Raw genomic sequence first — 20,353 nt, forward strand, 5'->3', positions numbered from 1 at the left:
AGAAATTGACAGCGCCTGACAGAAATTGACAGTGTATGACGGACATTGACAGCGCCTGACGGACATTTACAGCACCTGACGGAGATTGACAGTGTATGACGGACATTTACAGTGTATGACGGACATTGACAGCGCCTGACGGACATTGACAGCGCCTGACGGACATTGACAGCGTATGACGGACATTGACAGTGTATGACGGACATTGACAGTGTATGACGGACATTGACAGCGCCTGACGGACATTGACAGCGCCTGACGGACATTGACAGTGTATGACGGACATTGACAGCGCCTGACGGACATTGACAGCGCCTGACGGACATTGACAGTGTATGACGGACATTGACAGCGCCTGATAGAAATTCACAGTGTATGACGGACATTGATGGTGACAGCGCGTGACGGACATTGACAGTACCTGACAGAAATTGACAGCGCCTGACAGAAATTGACAGTGTATGACGGACATTGACAGTGTATGACGGACATTGACAGTGTATGATGGACATTGACAGTGTATGACGGACATTGACAGCGCCTGATAGAAATTCACAGTGTATGACGGACATTGATGGTGACAGCGCGTGACGGACATTGACAGTACCTGACAGAAATTGACAGCGCCTGACAGAAATTGACAGTGTATGACGGACATTGACAGTGTATGACGGACATTGACAGTGTATGACGGACATTGACAGTGTATGACGGACATTGACAGTGTATGACGGACATTGACAGTGCCTGACAGAAATTGACAGTGTATGACGGACATTGACAGTGTATGACGGACATTGACAGTGTATGACGGACATTGACAGTGTATGACGGACATTGACAGTGTATGACGGACATTGACAGTGTATGACGGACATTGACAGTGCCTGACAGAAATTCACAGTGTATGACGGACATTGACAGTGCCTGATGGACATCGACAGCGCCTGACAGAAATTCACAGCGCCTGACAGAAATTGGCAGCGCCTGACGGACATTGATGGTGACAGCGGCTAACGGACTTCGACAGCACCTGACGGACATTGACAGCGCCTGACAGAAATTGACAGCGCCTGATGGAGATTGATGGTGACAGCGGCTAACGGACTTCGACAGCACCTGACGGACATTGACAGCGCCTGACAGAAATTGACAGCGCCTGATGGAGATTGATGGTGACAGCGGCTAACGGACTTCGACAGCGCCTGACGGTCATTAACTGCGCCTTACGGACATCGACAGCGCCTGACGGTCATTAACAGCGCCTTACGGACATTAACAGCGCCTGACGGTCATTAAAGGGATTCTGTCACCTCGTATAACCCAAATTCAGATTTTAAACTTGTCATGCTCCACAGCTTACCTTGAATCGGCTATGCTGTTTGTTATTGTAATCCGTCCAGCAGTTTTGCAGAAAAACGACTTTTATAAAACCCTGAAGGTGCCCAGAGGGGCGTTATGTTCCCCTTTGTGTGCCCAGTAACGCCCCTCTTACAGTGCCCAGAACGCCTTCCTCCAGAATCCCTAACCGCCCACAGCGTCTCATCCCTCTCCTCCCCCTCCCTGACGGCCGAGCGAAGTCTCGTGCGAGCATCGGACGTCACTGGGCTCGGCGCATGCCCAGTGACGACGATGAAGCTCCTGCCCTCAGTCTCCTGCAAATCGCACTGGCGCAGCCCTCAGTGGGTACTGCGTCTTCGCGAGACTTCGCTCGGCCGTCAGGGAGGGGGAGGAGAGGGATGAGACGCTGTGGGCGGTTAGGGATTCTGGAGGAAGGCGTTCTGGGCACTGTAAGAGGGGCGTTACTGGGCACACAAAGGGGAACATAACTCCCCTCTGGGCACCTTCAGGGTTTTATAAAAGTCGTTTTTCTGCAAAACTGCTGGACGGATTACAATAACAAACAGCATAGCCGATTCAAGGTAAGCTGTGGAGCATGACAAGTTTAAAATCAGAATTTGGGTTATATGAGGTGACAGAATCCCTTTAACAGCGCCTTACGGACATTGACAGCGCATGATGGTCATTAACAGCGTCTTATGGACATCGACAGCGCCTTACGGTCATTGACAGCGCCTGACGGTCATTGACAGCGACTTACGGACATCGACAGCGCCTGACGGTCATTGACAGCGACTTATGGACATCGACAGCGCCTGACGGTCATTGACAGCGACTTACGGACATCGTCAGCGCCTGACGGACATTGTGGCTACTTGTGGCCCGACAAATGTGCTGAGAGGAGGCCGGATAAATACTGTTGCGTGCAGTGGTTTTCGTCCGACCATTTCTCAGCATGTTTGCCTTATAGGGAATAGGGCTGGCAGATGTCAGTTACCATCCGGCAGTGCCAGATCCAGACATCTCCGGCAGGCTGCTCCTCTGTCGGAAGAGCCTGACGAAAATGTACAGCGCAAATTCTGAAACCATCCTTAGAGACAGCGGACAGTCGCTGGGGTTCTGTAGAACAGCAGGGGTGATGTTAGGGGAAGGAGTCGATAGTTCGATGTCGTCAGAGATGGTACTGAAAACGAAATCTGCTGATTGTCTGTGGGGCTGTGAGAGAAAAGAGGAGAAGACCTAGGACTGAACTCTGAGGAACCCCAACAGTGAGGAGAAGACCTAGGATTGAACCTTGAGGAACCCCAACAGTGAGGAGAAGACCTAGGACTGAACCCTGAGGAACCCCAACAGTGAGGAGAAGACCTAGGACTAAACCCTGAGGAACCCCAACAGTGAGGAGAAGAACACTGAGGAACCCCAACAGTGAGGAGAAGACCTAGGACTGAACCCTGAGGAACCCCAACAGGGAGGGGAAGACCTAAGACTGAACCCTGAGGAACCCCAACAGTGAGGAGACGACATAGGACTGAAACCTGAGGAACCCCAACAGTGAGGAGAAGACCTAGGACTGAACCCTGAGGAACCCCAACAGTGAGGAGAAGACCTAGGACTGAACCCTGAGGAACCCCAACAGTGAGGAGAAGACCTAGGACTGAACCCTGAGGAACCCCAACAGATAGAAGACCTAGGACTGATAGGACGATATCCAGGAGAGAGCAGTGTCCCTAATTGGAGCATACAGCATCAGTGCCGTCACATGAAGTGTATTCCTATGGCGTCAGATGACATTGTATGTGTGCACGCCGTGTCGTGTTTCCACCGTTTCCCGCACCCCTCACTGACCACCATTTCAAGTAGCAAATTGCATGCTAGTTTGTGCTGCCATCTTGATACGGCGGGCCAGCTAGGCTCTGTTCTCACATATGTCTGGCATATAGACTAGCAGATCTCCTGACGTATACCTCAAATATATCCATAAGGCTTCATTCATCCGATGGAGGCAGAGAGGGTGCGCCTTTTGGCCACCGTCAAGTTGGTATGTGTTAGTATACTTTTTTTTGCCGTATGGAATTGTGTAGTCTGCGGTACATATAGTGTCACAGCCTCCCACTGTATACCTCCAACATAGGCACAACACATGGTGTGAACAGGGCCCAAGACATGCTGAAACAGGTGACTGATGGGGATCTGACCAATGGGAACCCACCAATCCGAAGCTCATGGGGGAAGGTGGGGCAACATAATTAGGCAGGGCGAGCAATACCATAGTGCAGAGCAATATACCGCCCCAGCTGAACCAAATACCACAGTGCACTGCCACCTGTGCCACAATATTGAACTGTACTGCTGCCCTGAAGATGTCAGTTGAATTCAGGAGGGCAGCTGCTGGCCAGGTGCGTAGGAGAGAATCAGATCATCATGTACCCGGGCATGGGCCCACCAGGAAAATTCCCTGTAGAGTCTATGGCCGATCCGCCCTTGATACAGGGTCATTGTAGTGCGGAGAATAGAGACCGGACCCCTCACTCTTAAAACTGGAACTATCCCTTCTGATCATGCAATGGAAATCCACTTTAAGGCCTTCTGCACATGACTACTGCTTAGTCCAGGTTCCATGTGGTACTGAGCCATATTATAACCCCCATAGAAATCCGTGGACTCTGCTGTACCGCCATATGCCTCCAATTCCATTTCTCAGAAATTCATATGGACAGTGGCAGATGAAGTATGCCATAGGCCCTGCACTGTACAAAAAGCTTAGGCCTCCAGTTCCTGACTGCCGCCATAAATGCAGACCCCAGACAAGATCCTTAAAATGAATGTAGATAAATATGGACCCTATAAATAAATACGTGGTCTGTGGCAGTCGACATGAGTGAAGAGTATTGCAAGTACTCGGAGATACGAGTATAATTCAGAGATTGGATGATAGGTGGCAGACTAGATGATGGGCGCTTTGGGTGGCCATGGTTCACAGCAGCGGTCCCCAACCAGTAGCTCGGAAGCCACATGTGGCTCGTGGCCCCCTGCTGTGTGGCTCGCCATGGCGGTCCTGAGTCGTGACCATATGTACTGGCAGTGCCAGCTTGGATGATAATACTAGTGTCAAGCACTGAAATATCCTCAGCAAATGTTTGCAGTTTCATATTTCTTGTTTCCCCACATTCAAAATTTCTCTCCTCTACTTTTCAATTGCCTGTAGTTCCGACTTTCACTGAAAGTTGATTGTGGCTCACAACATACAAAATGTTGGGGCCCCTAGGTCTACCGTGCGTGACGTTTGGACCTCGGACTGGATCCCAAACCATCCATATTATAATCAGCCACTGAGTACAGAATCCAAGAAGTACTGTATTACAGTCAGATTCTATAATGGAGGATACTTCTGTAATATGGGGCTATGGAGGTACCATATGGCGGCACAACGCTGGATTCACCCTTTTCTGCCAGTGACACTCCAGCCTGGACGTACGTCAGATCCTCCGGCACTACAATGGAGGCAGCGTCCTCCTGGGCTACAATTTACTGTTACATACAGAATCCCCCAATATCTGGAAGGTTCACGTCCCATGTGTATCACGGCTGCAGCAGACAGGTGGCGCTCTCGGCTCATCTCTGCCTCGCTCTCCGCAGAAATCAACTGGCTCCATCTGGTTGTTCAACTAAAGGAGCAATAAGAACTATTATTATAACAGGATTTAAGGCTGATAGCAGCAGAAAACTGCAATAATTGGGCTACCAGTAATACCATGCCTCTTCTAAGTACACCCTGCGTTTATATAATATTAATATTATTTGTTTCAGTTTGTGTCAAATGCAAAAAATAAGTTATTAAGACCATTAATTGTTAATACTAGAAAAAGAACCTGATTATATGATATAATGTGTCACAGGAGGAGACGACTAGCATTCCTGCTGAACGACTAGAGGACAGACAGACGGATAGATAGCTAGACAGAGGAGGATTGGCCGTAGACCTTCTATGGAAATTTCCCCCTGGGGGGGGGGGGGGGGGGCACCCAAGCCGTTGACATAATGAGCGCTCAGCGGTAATTAATGCTCATGTACCCGGCCAGCTACCGCACATGTCTTCCCGAATTCAGCTACTGCAGCCACATCTCACCTCCTAAGCCCCCTGCTCCATATCCTAATCAGAGACAACTGGAGGACGGAATATGGCAGCTATTGAGGACCACCGCAGAAGGACCGCTTTTGTGCTGCACTGTGGTATATGGTTCTGCTGGGACAATATTTTATGCTATGGTATTGCTGACAGCGCCTACTTGTGTTACCTCCCTTTCTATCAATTTGGACCCACCTACAACATGGCGCCACTTTTTTTTTTTTCAGGGCCGCTTTAAGTTCCCAGTCCGCCAATAAAGGAAGACGTGTTCCATTATATTAACACTAAAATACCATGACAAGTATAAAGCCATGACTTTCCTTCCCCAATCCAGTGACTGGATGCCGCCGAAAGCTCCGGCTATAGTCCCATGTATAGGTCCCTATAAACCTGCAGGATGATTAGTATCCGCTCCGGCTATAGTCCCATGTATAGGTCCCTATAAACCTGCAGGATGATTAGTATCCGCTCCGGCTATAGTCCCATCTATAGGTCCCTATAAACCTGCAGGATGATTGGTATCCGCTCCGGCTATAGTCCCATCTATAGGTCCCTATAAACCTGGTGGATGATTAGTATCCGCTCCGGCTATAATCCCATCTATAGGTCCCTATAAACCTGCAGGATAATTAGTATCCGCTCCGGCTATAGTCCCATGTATAGGTCCCTATAAACCTGCAGGACGATTAGTATCCGCTCCGGCTATAGTCCCATCTATAGGTCCCTATAAACCTGCAGGATGATTGGTATCCGCTCCGGCTATAGTCCCATCTATAGGTCCCTATAAAACTGCAGGATGATTAGTATCCGCTCCGGCTATAGTCCCATCTATAGGTCCCTATAAACCTGCTGGACGATTAGTATCCGCTCCGGCTATAGTCCCATCTATAGGTCCCTATAAACCTGCACGACGATTAGTATCCGCTCCGGCTATAGTCCCATCTATAGGTCCCTATAAACCTGCAGGATGATTAGTATCCGCTCCGGCTATAGTCCCATCTATAGGTCCCTATAAACCTGCAGGATGATTAGTATCCGCTCCGGCTATAGTCCCATCTATAGGTCCCTATAAAACTGCAGGATGATTAGTATCCGCTCCGGCTATAGTCCCATCTATAGGTCCCTATAAACCTGCTGGACGATTAGTATCCGCTCCGGCTATAGTCCCATCTATAGGTCCCTATAAACCTGCACGACGATTAGTATCCGCTCCGGCTATAGTCCCATCTATAGGTCCCTATAAACCTGCACGACGATTAGTATCCGCTCCGGCTATAGTCCCATGTATAGGTCCCTATAAACCTGCAGGATGATTAGTATCCGCTCCGGCTATAGTCCCATCTATAGGTCCCTATAAACCTGCAGGATGATTGGTATCCGCTCCGGCTATAGTCCCATCTATAGGTCCCTATAAACCTGCAGGATGATTAGTATCCGCTCCGGCTATAGTCCCATCTATAGGTCCCTATAAACCTGCAGGATGATTAGTATCCGCTCCGGCTATAGTCCCATCTATAGGTCCCTATAAACCTGCAGGATGATTAGTATCCGCTCCGGCTATAGTCCCATCTATAGGTCCCTATAAACCTGCTGGACGATTAGTATCCGCTCCGGCTATAGTCCCATCTATAGGTCCCTATAAACCTGCAGGATGATTAGTATCCGCTCCGGCTATAGTCCCATCTATAGGTCCCTATAAACCTGCAGGACGATTAGTATCCGCTCCGGCTATAGTCCCATGTATAGGTCCCTATAAACCTGCAGGATGATTAGTATCCGCTCCGGCTATAGTCCCATCTATAGGTCCCTATAAACCTGCAGGATGATTGGTATCCGCTCCGGCTATAGTCCCATCTATAGGTCCCTATAAACCTGCAGGATGATTAGTATCCGCTCCGGCTATAGTCCCATCTATAGGTCCCTATAAACCTGCTGGACGATTAGTATCCGCTCCGGCTATAGTCCCATCTATAGGTCCCTATAAACCTGCAGGATGATTAGTATCCGCTCCGGCTATAGTCCCATCTATAGGTCCCTATAAACCTGCAGGATGATTAGTATTCGCTCCGGCTATAGTCCCATCTATAGGTCCCTATAAACCTGCAGGATGATTAGTATCCGCTCCGGCTATAGTCCCATCTATAGGTCCCTATAAACCTGCAGGATGATTAGTATCGGCTCCGGCTATAGTCCCATCTATAGGTCCCTATAAACCTGCAGGATGATTAGTATCCGCTCCGGCTATAGTCCCATCTATAGGTCCCTATAAACCTGCAGGATGATTAGTATCCGCTCCGGCTATAGTCCCATCTATAGGTCCCTATAAACCTGCAGGATGATTAGTATTCGCTCCGGCTATAGTCCCATCTATAGGTCCCTATAAACCTGCAGGACGATTAGTATCCGCTCCGGCTATAGTCCCATCTATAGGTCCCTATAAACCTGCAGGATGATTAGTATCGGCTCCGGCTATAGTCCCATCTATAGGTCCCTATAAACCTGCAGGATGATTAGTATCCGCTCCGGCTATAGTCCCATCTATAGGTCCCTATAAACCTGCAGGATGATTAGTATCCGCTCCGGCTATAGTCCCATCTATAGGTCCCTATAAACCTGCAGGATGATTAGTATCCGCTGCGGCTATAGTCCCATCTATAGGTCCCTATAAACCTGCAGGATGATTAGTATCCGCTCCGGCTATAGTCCCATCTATAGGTCCCTATAAACCTGCAGGATGATTAGTATCCGCTCCGGCTATAGTCCCATCTATAGGTCCCTATAAACCTGCAGGATGATTAGTATCCGCTCCGGCTCAGCCCTCATCAGAGATCTGATCAAAGTCATCAGATTGTGCCTCACCATAGGGGAAACAGCCAATGGTGGGGGAACGAAAGAGAAGGATAGAAAGAAAGAAAGAAAGATAGATAAATGTGTGTGTTAATATTCTCAGTGATGCTGGGGTGGGGGGTCCTGTATGTACTAGTATCCTTGGTGATGCTGGGGTGGGGGGTCCTGTATGTACTAGTATCATCAGTGATGCTGGGGTGGGGGGTCCTGTATGTACTAGTATCATCAGTGATGCTGGGGTGGGGGGTCCTGTATGTACTAGTATCATCAGTGATGCTGGGGTGGGGGGTCCTGTATGTACTAGTATCCTCAGTGATGCTGGGGTGGGGGGTCCTGTATGTACTAGTATCATCAGTGATGCTGGGGTGGGGGGTCCTGTATGTACTAGTATCCTCGGTGATGCTGGGGTGGGGGGTCCTGTATGTACTAGTATCTTCGGTGATGCTGGGGTGGGGGGTCCTGTATGTACTAGTATCCTCGGTGATGCTGGGGTGGGGGGTCCTGTATGTACTAGTATCCTCGGTGATGCTGGGGTGGGGGGTCCTGTATGTACTAGTATCCTCGGTGATGGTGGGGTGGGGGGTCCTGTATGTACTAGTATCCTCGGTGATGCTGGGGTGGGGGGTCCTGTATGTACTAGTATCCTCGGTGATGCTGGGGTGGGGGTCCTGTATGTACTAGTATCCTCGGTGATGCTGGGGTGGGGGGTCCTGTATGTACTAGTATCCTCGTGATGCTGGGGTGGGGGGTCCTGTATGTACTAGTATCCTCGGTGATGCTGGGGTGGGGGGTCCTGTATGTACTAGTATCCTCGGTGATGCTGGGGTGGGGGGTCCTGTATGTACTAGTATCCTCGGTGATGCTGGGGTGGGGGGTCCTGTATGTACTAGTACTATCCTCGGTGATGCTGGGGTGGGGGGTCCTGTATGTACTAGTATCCTCGGTGATGCTGGGGTGGGGGTCCTGTATGTACTAGTACTATCCTCGGTGATGCTGGGGTGGGGGTCCTGTGTGTGGTGGGATTGGGTGCTGTCACTCTCTGCTTCTGCCCAGTAGTTGGGGTGAGGGTGGTATATAATGCCCTGTATGTGATGCCCCCTCCCCCCCAGGAATGCTACGCCCCCATTGGTTGAGCTGAGTGTTTGCAAACAGCCTGTGACAGACTAGTGCTGGGTGCTGGGTGCTGCGCTGTGTCAGGTTCTCACGGGATAAATAGGAAGCGCCGAGTGACGAGGAGGAAGCCGGGACCGGGGCAGTGACAGCAGAGCTGCGGGGGACAGCGCACTGCACGGCGCCCACAAGAGTCACCCAGGAGTTCTGCAAGAATTAGAAGAGCTGGGGCGGAGGGGCCCCTGGATCCCGGGCGGAGTGGAGGACACTTGTGGGTAAAGCACAGGGTCTTGGGAGTCTCTGCTGCCTGTGACTGGGAGAATCCCCTCTTCCTGGACTGTGGAGCCCCCGGAGAGCAGCCTGTGGATCTGTGTGCAGGCTCCGCGGCTCAGCACCATGGCTCTCCTGTGTAGAGCGGCCGCTCCGCGGCACAGCTGCCTGCTTCTCCCGGGAAGATCGTCAGCTCTGCGGCTCAGCATCCCGCGCCTGCTGCTCCTCGCCCTGTCGGTCCTGTACGCAGCCGGCAGCCCCACAGCGGCGCCCGAGCCTCCCGCTTCTTCCTCGCCGGACACCTGCGCATCGTGCGGGCTGCGGCCCCCGGAGGAGGCGGCCGGGCTGGAGCAGGACTTCGTGGAGGCGGTGAAGCGCCACATTCTGACCCGGCTACAGATGAGGGATCGGCCGAACATCACCCACGCTGTGCCCCGGGCTGCCATGCTGACTGCCCTGAGGAAGCTGCACGCTGGGCGCCTGCGGGAGGACGGACGCCTGGAGATCCCCAGCCTGGACGGGCACGGCATGTCGGGGCCCCACAGCCCCGAGGACAGCGCCACCTCCGAGATCATCAGCTTCGCCGAGGCAGGTAGGTGACCCCAGCAGCGTGTACATGGGAGGATCGGGGCTCGGGGTATAGAGTCTATAGGATGATCGGTGCAGCCTATAGGAGAATAGGGGTACGAGGTGTAGAGACAGTATATAGAGGGATAGGGGTACGAGGTGTAGAGACAGTATATAGAGGGATAGGGGTACGAGGTGTAGAGACAGTATATAGAGGGATAGGGGTACGAGGTGTAGAGACAGTATATAGAGGGATAGGGGTACCAGGTGTAGAGACAGTATATAGGAGAATAGGGGTACGAGGTGTAGAGACAGTATATAGAGGGATAGGGGTACGAGGTGTAGAGACAGTATATAGAGGGATAGGGGTACCAGGTGTAGAGACAGTATATAGAGGGATAGGGGTACGAGGTGTAGAGACAGTATATAGGAGAATAGGGGTACGAGGTGTAGAGACAGTATATAGAGGGATAGGGGTACGAGGTGTAGAGACAGTATATAGAGGGGTACGAGGTGTAGAGACAGTATATAGAGGGATAGGGGTACGAGGTGTAGAGACAGTATATAGAGGGATAGGGGTACGAGGTGTAGAGACAGTATATAGAGGGATAGGGGTACGAGGTGTAGAGACAGTATATAGAGGGATAGGGGTACGAGGTGTAGAGACAGTATATAGAGGGATAGGGGTACGAGGTGTAGAGACAGTATATAGAGGCATAGGGGTACGAGGTGTAGAGACAGTATATAGAGGGATAGGGGTACGAGGTGTAGAGACAGTATATAGAGGGATAGGGGTACGAGGTGTAGAGACAGTATATAGAGGGATAGAGGTACGAGGTGTAGAGACAGTATATAAAGGGATAGGGGTACGAGGTGTAGAGACAGTATATAGAGGGATAGGGGTACGAGGTGTAGAGACAGTATATAGAGGGATAGGGGTACGAGGTGTAGACACAGTATATAGAGGGATAGGGGTACGAGGTGTAGAGACAGTATATAGAGGGATAGGGGTACGAGGTGTAGAGACAGTATATAGAGGGATAGGGGTATGAGGTGTAGAGACAGTATATAGAGGGATAGGGGTACTAGGTGTAAAGACAGTATATAGAGGGATAGGGGTACGAGGTGTAAAGACAGTATATAGAGGGATAGGGGTACGAGGTGTAGAGACAGTATATAGAGGGATAGGGGTACGAGGTGTAGAGACAGTATATAGAGGGATAGGGGTACGAGGTGTAGAGACAGTATATAGAGGGATAGGGGTACGAGGTGTAGAGGCAGTATATAGAGGGATAGGGGTACGAGGTGTAGAGACAGTATATAGAGGGATAGGGGTACGAGGTGTAGACGCAGTATATAGAGGGATAGGGGTACGAGGTGTAGAGGCAGTATATTGAGGGATGGGGGTACGAGGTGTAGAGACAGTATATAGGAGAATAGGGGTACGAGGTGTAGAGACAGTATATAGAGGGATAGGGGTACGAGGTGTAGAGACAGTATATAGAGGGATAGGGGTACGAGGTGTAGAGACAGTATATAGAGGGATAGGGGTACGAGGTGTAGAGACAGTATATAGAGGGATAGGGGTATGAGGTGTAGAGACAGTATATAGAGGGATAGGGGTACGAGGTGTAGAGACAGTATATAGAGGGATAGGGGTACGAGGTGTAGAGACAGTATATAGAGGGATAGAGGTACGAGGTGTAGAGACAGTATATAGAGGGATAGGGGTACGAGGTGTAGAGGCAGTATATAGGAGAATAGGGGTACGAGGTGTAGAGACAGTATATAGAGGGATAGGGGTACGAGGTGTAGAGACAGTATATAGAGGGATAGGGGTACGAGGTGTAGAGACAGTATATAGAGGGATAGGGGTACGAGGTGTAGAGACAGTATATAGGAGAATAGGGGTACGAGGTGTAGAGACAGTATATAGAGGGATAGGGGTACGAGGTGTAGAGACAGTATATAGAGGGATAGGGGTACGAGGTGTAGACACAGTATATAGAGGGATAGAGGTTTGATGTGTAGACACAGTATATAGGAGAATAGGGGTACGAGGTGTAGAGACAGTATATAGAGGGATAGGGGTACGAGGTGTAGAGACAGTATATAGAGGGATAGGGGTACGAGGTGTAGAGACAGTATATAGAGGGATAGGGGTACGAGGTGTAGAGACAGTATATAGAGGGATAGGGGTACGAGGTGTAGAGACACAGTATATAGAGGGATAGGGGTACGAGGTGTAGAGACAGTATATAGAGGGATAGAGGTACGAGGTGTAGAGACAGTATATAGAGGGATAGGGGTACGAGGTGTAGAGACAGTATATAGAGGGATAGGGGTACGAGGTGTAGAGACAGTATATAGAGGGATAGGGGTACGAGGTGTAGAGACAGTATATAGAGGGATAGGGGTACGAGGTGTAGAGACAGTATATAGAGGGATAGGGGTACGAGGTGTAGAGACAGTATATAGAGGGATAGGGGTACGAGGTGTAGAGACAGTATATAGAGGGATAGGGGTACGAGGTGTAGAGACAGTATATAGAGGGATAGGGGTACGAGGTGTAGAGACAGTATATAGAGGGATAGAGGTACGAGGTGTAGAGACAGTATATAGAGGGATAGGGGTACGAGGTGTAGAGACAGTATATAGAGGGATAGGGGTACGAGGTGTAGAGACAGTATATAGAGGGATAGGGGTACGAGGTGTAGAGACAGTATATAGAGGGATAGGGGTACGAGGTGTAGAGACAGTATATAGAGGGATAGAGGTTCGATGTGTAGAGACAGTATATAGAGGGATAGGGGTACGAGGTGTAGAGACAGTATATAGAGGGATAGGGGTACGAGGTGTAGAGACAGTATATAGAGGTACGAGGTGTAGAGACAGTATATAGAGGGATAGGGGTACGAGGTGTAGAGACAGTATATAAAGGGATAGGGGTACGAGGTGTAGAGACAGTATATAGAGGGATAGGGGTACGAGGTGTAGACACAGTATATAGAGGGATAGAGGTTCGATGTGTAGACACAGTATATAGGAGAATAGGGGTACGAGGTGTAGAGACAGTATATAGAGGGATAGGGGTACGAGGTGTAGAGACAGTATATAGAGGGATAGGGGTACGAGGTGTAGAGACAGTATATAGAGGGATAGGGGTACGAGGTGTAGAGACAGTATATAGAGGGATAGGGGTACGAGGTGTAGAGACACAGTATATAGAGGGATAGGGGTACGAGGTGTAGAGACACAGTATATAGAGGGATAGGGGTACGAGGTGTAGAGACAGTATATAGAGGGATAGGGGTACGAGGTGTAGAGACAGTATATAGAGGGATAGGGGTACGAGGTGTAGAGACAGTATATAGAGGGATAGGGGTACGAGGTGTAGAGACAGTATATAGAGGGATAGGGGTACGAGGTGTAGAGACAGTATATAGAGGGATAGGGGTACGAGTTGTAGAGACAGTATATAGAGGGATAGGGGTACGAGGTGTAGAGACAGTATATAGAGGTACGAGGTGTAGAGACAGTATATAGAGGGATAGGGGTACGAGGTGTAGAGACAGTATATAGAGGGATAGGGGTACGAGGTGTAGAGACACAGTATATAGAGGGATAGGGGTACGAGGTGTAGAGACAGTATATAGAGGGATAGGGGTACGAGGTGTAGAGACAGTATATAGAGGGATAGGGGTACGAGGTGTAGAGACACAGTATATAGAGGGATAGGGGTACGAGGTGTAGACACAGTATATAGAGGGATAGGGGTACGAGGTGTAGAGACAGTATATAGAGGGATAGGGGTACGAGGTGTAGAGACAGTATATAGAGGGATAGGGGTACGAGGTGTAGAGACAGTATATAGAGGGATAGGGGTACGAGGTGTAGAGACAGTATATAGAGGGATAGGGGTACGAGTTGTAGAGACAGTATATAGAGGGATAGGGGTACGAGGTGTAGAGACAGTATATAGAGGTACGAGGTGTAGAGACAGTATATAGAGGGATAGGGGTACGAGGTGTAGAGACAGTATATAGAGGGATAGGGGTACGAGGTGTAGACACAGTATATAGAGGGATAGGGGTACGAGGTGTAGACAAAGTATATAGAGGGATAGGGGTACGAGGTGTAGAGACAGTATATAGAGGGATAGGGGTACGAGGTGTAGAGACAGTATATAGAGGGGTACGAGGTGTAGAGACAGTATATAGAGGGATAGGGGTACGAGGTGTAGAGACAGTATATAGAGGGATAGGGGTACGAGGTGTAGACACAGTATATAGAGGGATAGGGGTACGAGGTGTAGAGACAGTATATAGAGGGATTGGGGTACGAGGTGTAGAGACAGTATATAGAGGGATAGGGGTACGAGGTGTAGAGACAGTATATAGAGGGATAGGGGTACGAGGTGTAGAGACAGTATATAGGAGAATAGGGGTACGAGGTGTAGAGACAGTATATAGAGGGATAGGGGTACGAGGTGTAGAGACAGTATATAGGAGAATAGGGGTACGAGGTGTAGACACAGTATATAGAGGGATAGGGGTACGAGGTGTAGAGACAGTATATAGAGGGATAGGGGTACGAGGTGTAGAGACAGTATATAGAGGGGTACGAGGTGTAGAGACAGTATATAGAGGGGTACGAGGTGTAGAGACAGTATATAGAGGGATAGGGGTACGAGGTGTAGAGACAGTATATAGAGGGATAGGGGTACGAGGTGTAGAGACAGTATATAGAGGGATAGGGGTACGAGGTGTAGAGACAGTATATAGAGGGGTACGAGGTGTAGAGACAGTATATAGAGGGATAGGGGTACGAGGTGTAGAGACAGTATATAGAGGGATAGGGGTACGAGGTGTAGAGACAGTATATAGAGGGATAGGGGTATGAGGTGTAGAGACAGTATATAGAGGGATAGGGGTACGAGGTGTAGAGACAGTATATAGAGGGATAGGGGTACGAGGTGTAGAGACAGTATATAGAGGGATAGGGGTACGAGGTGTAGAGACAGTATATAGAGGGATAGGGGTACGAGGTGTAGAGACAGTATATAGAGGGATAGGGGTACGATCTATCTCTCTCATATCTATCTATCCTTCTCTTTCGTTCCCCCACCTTTGGCTGTTTCCCCTATGGTGAGGCACAATCTGATGACTTTGATCAGATCTCTGATGAGGGCTGAGCCGGAGCCGATACTAATCATCCAGCAGGTTTATAGGGACCTATAGATGGGACTATAGCCGGAGCCGATACTAATCATCCTGCAGGTTTATAGGGACCTATAGATGGGACTATAGCCGGAGCGGATACTAATCATCCAGCAGGTTTATAGGGACCTATAGATGGGACTATAGCCGGAGCCGATACTAATCATCCAGCAGGTTTATAGGGACCTATAGATGGGACTATAGCCGGAGCGGATACTAATCATCCAGCAGGTTTATAGGGACCTATAGATGGGACTATAGCCGGAGCGGATACTAATCATCCTGCAGGTTTATAGGGACCTATAGATGGGACTATAGCCGGAGCGGATACTAATCGTCCTGCAGGTTTATAGGGACCTATAGATGGGACTATAGCCGGAGCGGATACTAATCATCCTGCAGGTTTATAGGGACCTATAGATGGGACTATAGCCGGAGCCGATACTAATCCTCCTGCAGGTTTATAGGGACCTATAGATGGGACTATAGCCGGAGCGGATACTAATCATCCTGCAGGTTTATAGGGACCTATAGATGGGACTATAGCCGGAGCGGATACTAATCGTCCTGCAGGTTTATAGGGACCTATAGATGGGACTATAGCCGGAGCGGATACTAATCATCCTGCAGGTTTATAGGGACCTATAGATGGGACTATAGCCGGAGCGGATACTAATCGTCGTGCAGGTTTATAGGGACCTATAGATGGGACTATAGCCAAAGCTTCGGCGGCATCCAGTCACTGGATTGGGGAAGGAAAGTCATGGATTTATACTTGTCATGGTATATTAGGGTTAGTATAATGGAGCACGTCTTCCTTTATTGTGTAGATCAGGAATTTACCAACACAAGTTCTAATTTTCATGAAGGTGCTGACAATACAAGGTCCTTCCTAGCGGTGCTCAGGTAGACAGCGCAGTGCTCTCTGCTGTACGTCTTGCCCGGTAGGGACCGTACGCTTCTCTCCTGACACGTGGAATTGTATGTGTTCATACGTTTTCTTCTGCTTTCAATAGATGATGTCACAGCTTCCAGAGTCCAACTCTTATTCATTATTTCCAATGAAGGAAACCAGAACTTGTTCGTCTTTCAGTCCAATCTTTGGCTGTACCTCAAGCTTCCTGAAGTCTTGGAAAAGAGTGGAAGACGCAAAATCCGGATAAAACTTCATTTCCAAGATCCTGCTAACCCAGCCAAGATGAGCCTTGTGGAGAAGAGAGTGGACATCAGGAGGAGTGGTTGGCACACATTCCCCTTGACTGATACCATCCAAGCTCTTTTTGAGAAGGGTGACCGTAGGCTTAACCTAGAAGTCCAGTGTGATGGCTGTGAGGAATGGTCTGTAGTCCCAGTTCACGTGGACCCAGGAGAAGAATCCCACCGCCCCTTTCTGGTGGTTCATGCTAGACTTGCAGATAACAAGCATCGGATTCGTAAGAGAGGCCTTGAGTGTGATGGACGTACAAACCTGTGTTGTAGGCAGCAGTTTTATATTGACTTTCGACTCATTGGGTGGAATGACTGGATCATCGCACCATCCGGTTACTATGGCAATTATTGTGAGGGCAGCTGCCCTGCCTACCTGGCCGGTGTTCCGGGTTCTGCCTCCTCCTTTCACACTGCGGTGGTGAATCAGTACAGGATGAGAGGTCTGAACCCAGGGACTGTGAACTCCTGCTGTATTCCAACAAAATTAAGTACAATGTCCATGCTGTACTTTGATGATGAATACAATATTGTCAAGAGGGACGTGCCTAACATGATCGTGGAGGAATGCGGGTGTGCGTGATGGGAGTCACTGGACAATGACCAATTTCGCCATACTTCAACCCGTGGGATATTGTGTCACAGTGACGCTGTGGGGAAAGATAACTTGAGACCAGTGCCAGTCTGGGGGCGTCTTATCATCTCCACAGGCATCTATAAATCACGGCTTATGAGATTGTCAGCTCATATGTCCACTGACTGAGACATCCGTAAACACTGTGACACCAGAGGAGAAAGCCAAGAGGTTTCCATAGACCTTTAAGTCAACTGTAATATGTCAAGGGGTGAAAAATAGCACATTCCAGAACATCGTTCTTATGTGACCAACTGAGGACGTGGGCCCTCCAGGGTAGGGGTGGCTCCAGCTTTCTGAGCTTCTGTGACGCTATTCCAGCACTTGCAGCGAGGAATGTATAGTTATGTTGTTGCTGAGTGATGGGCAGCCCCTTATCGGTCTTCCCTAATGAACTTCTGTTATGCATCTGACTGTGGATTAACCACAGAACAATGACAAACGACGTGTGGTCTGGACACCAGCAATGGAGCTGTGGAGCGCATGGACATATGTAACTGTGCACACGCTGGCATGTACAGGAGACGATGGAAGCGAATGGATATACAGATATATATACCTATAAATATATATATTTATATATTATTTTTGTAACCCCTGTGATAACAGAATGGCCTGTTAAATCATTGTTCTGCAATTTCATCTTGCACTGAGGGGGTTAAATAACAGGGAGAATCCAGATGAAGGTACAGAGAATAGAATGACCTTTTTGCATCAAATGACAGGGACGGGGTGGGGGGGCTTCAGACGACACAGCACTTGCAAACCACTAGGTACTCATTTCAACAGCAGCACTTGCTCTTCTGACTACCTGAAATAATGGTGATTGACAGTGCACTTAATTTGAATTAACTCTTTCCATGCTGCAGCTGTAAACATACAGCTACTTATTCTAACCTTGCCATGCAAATACTCATCACATTATCAAATGCCTAATACAAGTCCGGGATGTTAGGGGGAAATCCTCAGTGTACAGTTCCTCACGTGTCCTTTCCTAAGACAAAAGAAAGGTCTTGTGGGAAGGTCATCAGTTCTGTGAGATGTAGACGGAGGACGGGTATTTCATCAGTATGTTCTATGGATGGCAATACTAGTCCATCCGTACAGTGTGTATATGTGTACAGATGTAGCAGAGTCGACTCGTCACGATATCTGTGGTCTCACGTTGGACTGCAGGGTAGTCTGCTGCGGAGTTGTTCTGTGCACAACGTCATCCCAAAACGATAAACGGTAAACTGGTCCTTGCTGTGTGTGTACACCTATATCTGTCATATCTTCAGAACTGGACTGGTGCCTAGTGTATCGGATCCAGGACTGAGGCCTGCTCTCACCTAGGGAGGACCCTGCCGCTGTAAACCCCACTGAGCTATGCATTTCAATGACATCGCACCGGGCACAATGGACTCGAGACAGAAGTTATTATTTTATTTTCTAATATATATATTTTTTTATACTTGAAATAAATTCATTCGCTTTTTTCTCCTTTTTTTTCATAAGCGAAGGATTGTTTAACGTTTTGCACTGAACTGATGCATAATTAGTCACAACTGCCATTTGTAAGAGAAAATAAATGGATATTTTTATAGCGACAGAATAAAGACCTTTTCCTTGTATTATACGTCATTTTGGAACCAAAGAGGCCAATGTGATAGAGTAACGGTGAAGCTTTGAGGCTCGTGTATCCTGTATATAACTGGCTGCCTCTCCTATGGGCCTTCGTCCCGTCCTGGGAAACCAATGCATTCATTTTCTCTCATTCCAACGTGTTGTTGTTTTTCTTCTGGACGAGGCGCACGTGGAATGGAGAACGATGGGAATTGTAGTAGAAGAAATGTGCATTTCTAAATTCAATGTTTATTTAATAAACTTTAGGTTCTGTTACGTAATAATAATTTAAAACCAAACCTTGTTCCCTTAGATTTGCTGTCACCGGCATCTCCTTTTTCTGTACAGTTTAAATAAAGAAAGTGTTTTAAAGAAATCCATGATTGTCATCGATTCGGCAGGAAATGGCAGTGAGCGCGCTCCTCGTGCTTGTTTGTACCGACTACATTTTGGGGTTTTGCCTCTCCACGTTTCAGCAGCCGGAACTTCTCCTTCTTTTCATTGTTGTGGCTGTATGAGGCCTGGTCTTATGTGGGGGGGGGGGGGAAATATTTTGGGGGCATTTATAAATTATATAAATGATTTCTTTTTCTTTTTTTTTTTACAATGTGGGTATAGAAGAATCAATCTTTGTTAATAGTTTTTTTTATACCTTTCACATTTTATATTAAATAACCTGCGATTATCTTCAGGTTGTTACAGGTGTGTGGATACCTAATACCTGTACGTGGTTGTTGTTTGTAATCAATGTATACGCAAGAAAACGGAATTACTTTTTTCTAAAGGTTTCATGACTTTTTTATTTCATTTTATTACCGTTTTACATGGGTATTTTATTCTTACAGTGGATTTTAGGGAACCTGTCAGCAGCTTTGACCATGCTAAACTGCTGACTTCACTAGGTAGGGGCTGGAGAGTGTCACAAAACATACTGTCTGCGATGTCTCAGGAGTAGTGTGTTTTATTCTGCCAGAGGTTTACTGTGAAGTGCTGCTTCACAGCTCCGCCCACTGCTCTGACTGACAGCTGCAGCCTCCAACCAGGAGACCAGTACATAAGAGGGGAGGGGCAATGAAGCAGCTCAATGCTGGGGGCACTTCACCATGAAGCCCTGCCTCCTGGATACTTACAGGGGCAGAATTTTGCAGAATAAAGCTTCATATTCTGACTGCTCCTGATGAGAAAAGCCCCACAGAAGGTATGTTTGTCCCGCTCTCCAGCCCTTACCTAGTGCTGTCAACAGTTTAGAATGGTAAAAACTGCAGACAAATTACTTTTTTAACACAGTCCTGTATAATACATTATGCCTTAAGGCAGAGGCTGCTAAGACACTTTCTAAGTTCCCGGGACTGACTGTACATAGACCCCCCCTGTCCCTTATCATGTCACCACAAAACCCACTGACCCAATCAATTGGGGGAGTTCCAT

At 48.5% G+C, this 20,353-nt stretch overlaps 1 protein-coding gene across 1 annotated transcript; it reads left to right on the forward strand.

Moving 5' to 3' along the window:
• Positions 1 to 9,491: 9,491 nt before the first annotated feature.
• INHBB (inhibin subunit beta B) lies at positions 9,492 to 19,665 on the forward strand. Its single transcript, XM_040440592.1, has 2 exons — positions 9,492 to 10,286; positions 16,497 to 19,665. The coding sequence occupies exons 1-2, from the start codon at positions 9,821 to 9,823 to the stop codon at positions 17,267 to 17,269; spliced, it is 1,239 nt and encodes a 412-aa protein (XP_040296526.1). The 5' UTR covers positions 9,492 to 9,820; the 3' UTR covers positions 17,270 to 19,665.
• The last annotated feature ends 688 nt before the right edge of the window (positions 19,666 to 20,353 follow it).

Source organism: Bufo bufo, chromosome 7 (assembly GCF_905171765.1).
Source record: "Bufo bufo chromosome 7, aBufBuf1.1, whole genome shotgun sequence".
In the NCBI taxonomy this organism is placed as follows: Eukaryota; Metazoa; Chordata; class Amphibia; order Anura; family Bufonidae; genus Bufo; species Bufo bufo.